At 35.9% G+C, this 6,179-nt stretch overlaps 1 protein-coding gene across 1 annotated transcript; it reads right to left on the bottom strand.

The window, feature by feature from the left end:
* Positions 1-2,621: 2,621 nt before the first annotated feature.
* ch25hl3 (cholesterol 25-hydroxylase like 3) lies at positions 2,622-5,928 on the bottom strand. The gene is made up of 2 exons (XM_058776724.1): positions 5,376-5,928; positions 2,622-3,368 (listed from the first exon to the last, which is right to left on the bottom strand). The coding sequence occupies exons 1-2, from the start codon at positions 5,798-5,800 to the stop codon at positions 2,990-2,992; spliced, it is 804 nt and encodes a 267-aa protein (XP_058632707.1). The 5' UTR covers positions 5,801-5,928; the 3' UTR covers positions 2,622-2,989.
* Positions 5,929-6,179: the final 251 nt, after the last annotated feature.

Here is a 6,179-nt window from a genome sequence, read left to right on the forward strand (position 1 = left end):
CCCGCCCCCACGAGAGATTTGTGCCAGAATGGCGAACGAAAACTTCAGAAGCGTAAATGAAATCTTCAGAATCGTAAACGAAAACTTTAGAAGCGTAAATGAAAGCTCTGGAAATGCATTTCTAAGTACAGATCAGCGAATGAAAGATGAGAAAACAGTTGCAAAACATGCAGTATATTAAAAACGAGGTCAAAGATTTTGCCTGTAATTTATTTATTTTTTAGTTTCAAAGACATTTTATTCAGTTTCAATTTATATTTTCATACGTTTCTTGAAAAATTACATTCATTTTATTTGGCACAAATCTAATTCCATAAATTAACCCTTTAACTTAAAAACAAGGGTTTAGCGTCAGGGGCGGACTAGCCCAAAATAACAAATAATTATCTCTCTTTTTTTTTTTAAACCCCCTACACTTCCTAAACCAAAATTAAAGATTAAAAAGATTAAACTTAGCTGAATTCCTAAACCAAAAACTATGTGAAAAGATGTGTAAAATAAAATGGCACCCCCCATTCCCCCCCATTCCCTTGACTTGCATAAAAAGTTTTTCAAAGTTCACAAAAGATAATATACAATAGCTGAACAGGATTGAAAGATGAATAATGTTATGGTCACTCTTTTCCAAGAAATGACAAAGTCGATAGCTACAGTTCGAAATCAGAATCCAAAATTGTAGTCAATCAGGCTTGGGTCAAATTAACAAGAAATATCACAGGTTGAAATCACAACCACTACACAGTAAATTTCCCGGTGTCAAATCAGCACTGCTTGGTGTACATATGGGAACCAGTTATGATAATCACACTCACAATCCCAAGTAAGTCATATCACCCTGCAGCCCAAGACTGTTTGCTCACTGAAGCCAAGCAGGGTTGAGCCTGGTTAGTATCTGGATGGGAGACCTCCTGGGAAAACTAGGTTTATGCTTGAAGAGGTGTTAGTGAGGCCAGCAGGGGGTGGTCTGTGTGGATCCTAACGCCCCAGTATAGTGATGGGGACACTACACTATACTGTAAAAAAGCACTGTCCTTCAGATGAGACGTTAAACCGAGGTCTTGATTCTCTGTGGTCACTAAAAATCCCATGACACTTCTCATAAAGAGTAGGGGTGTAACCCTGGTGTCCTGGCCAAATTCCCTCCACTTGCCCTTATCAATCATGCACATACATTCACAGAGAGAATATAGACGGTTTTATCAGGCGCACGCGCCTGGCCTGAAGTTGACTTCTGGTCTGTGTTTGTTTATCAGTCTGGCTAGTGGTGCCAACTACAAACGCAGTTAAAGTTAAGGTGATGAGATGACTGAAGTTGGGCTCAGGTTGTTGTGCTGTGGGATGCAATGTTTCCCATACATTGATTTATTTGTGGCAACCCACCAAAATATCAAAACTGACCACTACAAATAGATTTTCCAAAAGGCTTTGACTTTGTTGAAAAAATATGTATATCACTGCACATTTCAAAATCGAAATGCAGCACAGTTTTTTATATCACTACATCTCTGAAGGAAACGACTGTCTTCAGAGCATTTTCAATGTCATTTTCATTTCGTCTTGCTGGTTAGTGAACAACTCTGCTTTGTGTACAGCCATTACCCATTACCGGGGAAAACTTCTATCTCACACCAAAAGCACCTCCTGCTGGCAGAGAATGAATTTACATTTTTAATAAGGCCTCAAACATATTTGAAAGTGAAAGTGACGTGACATACAGCCAAGTATGGTGACCCATACTCGGAATTCGTGCTCTGCGTGCTCTACAAAGTGAACACACACACTCAGAGCAGTTGGGGGTTCGGTGCCTTGCTCAAGGGCACCTCAGTCGTGGTATTGAGGGTGGAGAGAGCGCTGTACATTCACTTCCCCCACCTACAATTCCTGCCGGCCTGAGACTCGAACTCGCAACCTTTGGATTACAAGTCCGACTCTCTAACCATTAGGTCCCACATTTTGCTAATCTACTGTAGAAAGACTTTTTGTTATTGATTCTTTGCGGAAGTCTACTAGAAGTTAAGTTTAGGCCACAAAAGTGTGCATGCGCAGTTGTGACTTAAAATTAAAACTTAAAATTAAAGCGTTTCTCAAACCATTAGGCATAGTTTTGGGAAATAAATCGGTGTAAAACTGTTGGTTTTAGCCCTGTTGACTCACATCCATGTCCAAATGACTTTTATTTTTAATGATTTTTATTGTAAATGCACATAGCCTTCACTGTAAAAAGTGATAAGTTGACTTAACTTACCATTTTTAAGTAAATTATAATTAAAAAAATAAGTTAAGTGAATTGTCAAGTTCACTTAACTTTTTTTTTTTTAATTATTATTTTTTATTTCAATTTTTTACTTATCACTTTTTACAGTGTTGGTGAGCATACTTTTTTCAGAAACATAAAAAAAAAAAAAAACATCCTTTGCGCTTTTGAATGCTTTTTTGTATATTAAAATACATACCAAAATCCACCCATGTAAGGCAGAAAAATATTTTACTGTCTCAGACAATAAAAGAAAACTTTTTAAATGTTTTATTTTATTGTCTGAGACAGTAAAATATTTTTCTGCCTTAAATAAAAATAAAATAAAATAAAATAAAATAAAAATAAAATAGAATTTTTCCAGCTGCAATAATTATATTTGTATACAGAAACATTTGTAAAAGAACAAAAATGTTATGTTATCAGCCCTTAACAAAACAACTTGAATAAACACTTGATAAATATACAACATGAAAAGGTGTACATAAGATTTCTATACAGTTTAGGCTGAGTACAAAATCAGGTCAAGAATCCAAGCTAACTGATTATTATAAACAGAATTAACTTGATGTTCCCAGGCTTAACTGGGTTTAATCCAGTAAGAAATTTTGAAAATCTTGGCAAAAACTGGGTTATTATATGTGAATTCATATAGGGTGAAATCAGATACAATGGGACACTTTTAATAGTCTCATTCTCACTGTCCTGTAATGGCCTGATTAACCTGGATTCACCCTATATATGGCCTCTCTTATTTACTGAAATGGGCAATGAGGTCCCAAAGATGTAATCCCAGTGTCTGAAGTAGGGGGCGAAGTTCCCTTTAAAGTGCTGATGGTGGGCCAGGTGGTGCGGCGCCCCGCCAAAGCACGGCAACAACCGATGCAGTGCCCAAGGAAAGTCATATCCACAGTGGTCCTCCACAGCCATCCAGGTGTTAACCAGATGGAAAAGGATTTCGCTAAAAGGGTGGCAGCCCACAAGCATGACACTTATAAATGCAAGGGTTTGTAGAGACAGCAGTTCAGAAATACTTGAGTCTTGAGCTGCCAGAGCAAAAGTGTTCCTGTTCTGATGGTGAATGTGGTGGATGCTGTGGTACAGCCAGGGAATTCTGGGAAAAATACAGACATTTGATGTAGTTACATATAATAATATTATATATGATATAAATATGTACTGAAATTTTTTAAATAAATAGAATACATAAATATGGGCCTTGCTAAAGTTACAAGTGGAGACAACAAGAGTGAGATGTGATAATGACATCAACAGATTATGAAAGTGAAATGGACGTGTTTTTATATATATATATATATATATATATATATATATAGATGAAGTTTTGAGCTGTGCACACGATAGTTTGTTCCTTATATTTGGGAATCTAAATTTATAAAGTAGTTGGAGTCATGGCACTGTTGCTAATCCACAAATTCTAGCATATACAGAGATTTTTTGCATGTGGCGTTTGTAATCTGGCCAGATCCATGCTTTACATCTCTTGTCTAGTCTGTTTTATACAGAAAACTATATAAACTACACTAGACAGTGACATTACACAAGTACACATTGAACTACATTAGCAGGTGAGTAAATTCGGTAATCTCATTTTCAGATCAGCTTTTGGAATCCCTCTATTGCCATAAGATCTGCAATTTGACCAAAAAGAAACATTAAAACTCTCTGGGACAATTTTCACCAAAGATTCTCTGCTCCTGGTTAATCTAAATCACTTATAATTTCATAATATCTCACATATTTATGACAATATAAGCCTTACAGAACAGAATTTATTTGTTTATTTATTTGTTTCATAGCAACTGTTTGTCATTTTTCATTTTCACCTGGTATTAAATAAAGGTTTAATTTTTGAATAATTTTCCACAATAGCTATTTTTCTCAAATATGGTAAATGCATTATTATTATTATTAGGTTATATAAAAGCAATATTATTATATTGAAATAATAAATTGAATTAAAATTATTACATTTATTAATTATATTTTTAATTATTAAATTAATAATCCTATATAATTATAATCTAAAAATATCCATAAGTATCTTTGTTTTTTATTTTGTTTTGTTTTTTGTTTTTCAAATAGGGCCATAGGGCTTTTAAGGATGCGCTAATGACCCCTGTTGTTTTCTTCATAAACCCACTAAGCTTAGAACACATTAAAACTCATATGACAAGCATTAACTGTGCTTGAAACCCATCTTTTTTCTCATAAATTTCATGGGTGGCTTCAGGCGAAAACTAAATTTTTTTTGTACAATATGTGAATGGTCAAATTTAATTTATATACATGCAATGCATGCTAAAAGCGGTAACTGTTCAAATTTGTCCTATGAGAACAGACATATGTGACCCTGGACCACAAAACCAGTCTTAAGTTGCTGGGTTATATTTGTAGCAATAGTCAAAAATACACTTTATGGGTCAAAATTATAGATTTTTCTTTTATGCCAAAAATCATTAGGATAATAAGTAAAGATCATATTCCATGAAGATATTTTGTAAATTTACTACTGTAAATATATCAAAACGTCATGTTTGATTAGTAATATGCATAGCTAAGAATTCATTTGGACAACTTTAAAGGCGATTTTCTCAATATTTTGATTTTTTTTGCACTTTTTCAAATAGTTGTATTTCGGCCAAATATTGTCCCATCCTAACAAACCATACATCAATGGGAAGCTTATTTATCCAGCTTTCAGATGATGTATAACAATATCGAAAAATTGACACTTAAGACTGGTTTTGTAGTCCAGGGTCACATATGATACGCATCTACCCCCACAACCCTAATCCTACCCATCGCGTAGCATATACACGCCAAAGTCCATTTTTGCGTATCAATACCACGAGTTTTTTATTTTTATTTGGCGTACTATTTATACGCACTTTCACGAGATCGGGTTATATTCTTAAGAATGCCAGCCGTACCAATACCAATGCCAATACCAGTGTAGCCTAGATTATAGCGTCTAATTTAATAAAACTGTTATATGACAATAAATGACTAAAAGATTTAAAACTTTGTCATTCAAATTTTCAATGCTCCACACGTGCAATGTTGGAAGCTCCACATTTTGACGATGTGTGATACTTACTTGTGAATGGTGTAATGGCAAAAGAAGAAGAGCGTATCGAATATGAGCATGCACGATACACATTCCCTAAAGGCATGGAAACAAGAAGGTGCTGTCTCCGGGAAATGCGTGCTCCGAACCGACAGAACCAGCGCAGTTAATGGTAAAACGCCAACCACGTATTTCCATAGAATTCGAGTAGCACATTGAAACCACTGATGCAAGCCAACGACTTCACGGCGTATCCTGTACTTATGGAGACATCCCAAGTGTTGACTGAACACGTCCAGAAGCATGAAGGGAGCAGAGAAGATGAGGTGAGTGCCAAAAGCTGCGCACACGCTAAAGTGGGGTGACATGAGCACATGACGTTCCGCATATATGAATTCCCAAATCCACTGAAGAAGTGCATCTGCTCCGAAAATCAGTAAGAAGAGAAAGCTCATCCTTGAGGACTACTACTGTTGTTTCTACATAACCGCGAATGAAGCTGCAGATGAAGCTGATGTCCTCCAGATGTGCTGTCTTTTGATGCAAACGGTGTGAAGATCAGTTTCATTCTGACACAGCTTTGTTACAGGCAGCGGCAATGTGAAAGCGAGCCACAGTAGTGAAAACTGATGTTCTCCTCCCACAAGCGCAACTTTACCAACTTTAGGTCACTCGATCTGTTAACCACATATTTTAATATGAGCAGATCGTGATCTTCTAGCGAAATGATGCCACTTACTAAATGTGCTTAATAACATTATGTAGGCTACACAAACTAACTGGGAAAACTGTGTCTAAAATGTAAATGACTCAATATTAGCCTAAATTACAGTG

This window comes from Onychostoma macrolepis, chromosome 05 (assembly GCF_012432095.1).
Source record: "Onychostoma macrolepis isolate SWU-2019 chromosome 05, ASM1243209v1, whole genome shotgun sequence".
NCBI lineage: Eukaryota > Metazoa > Chordata > Actinopteri > Cypriniformes > Cyprinidae > Onychostoma > Onychostoma macrolepis.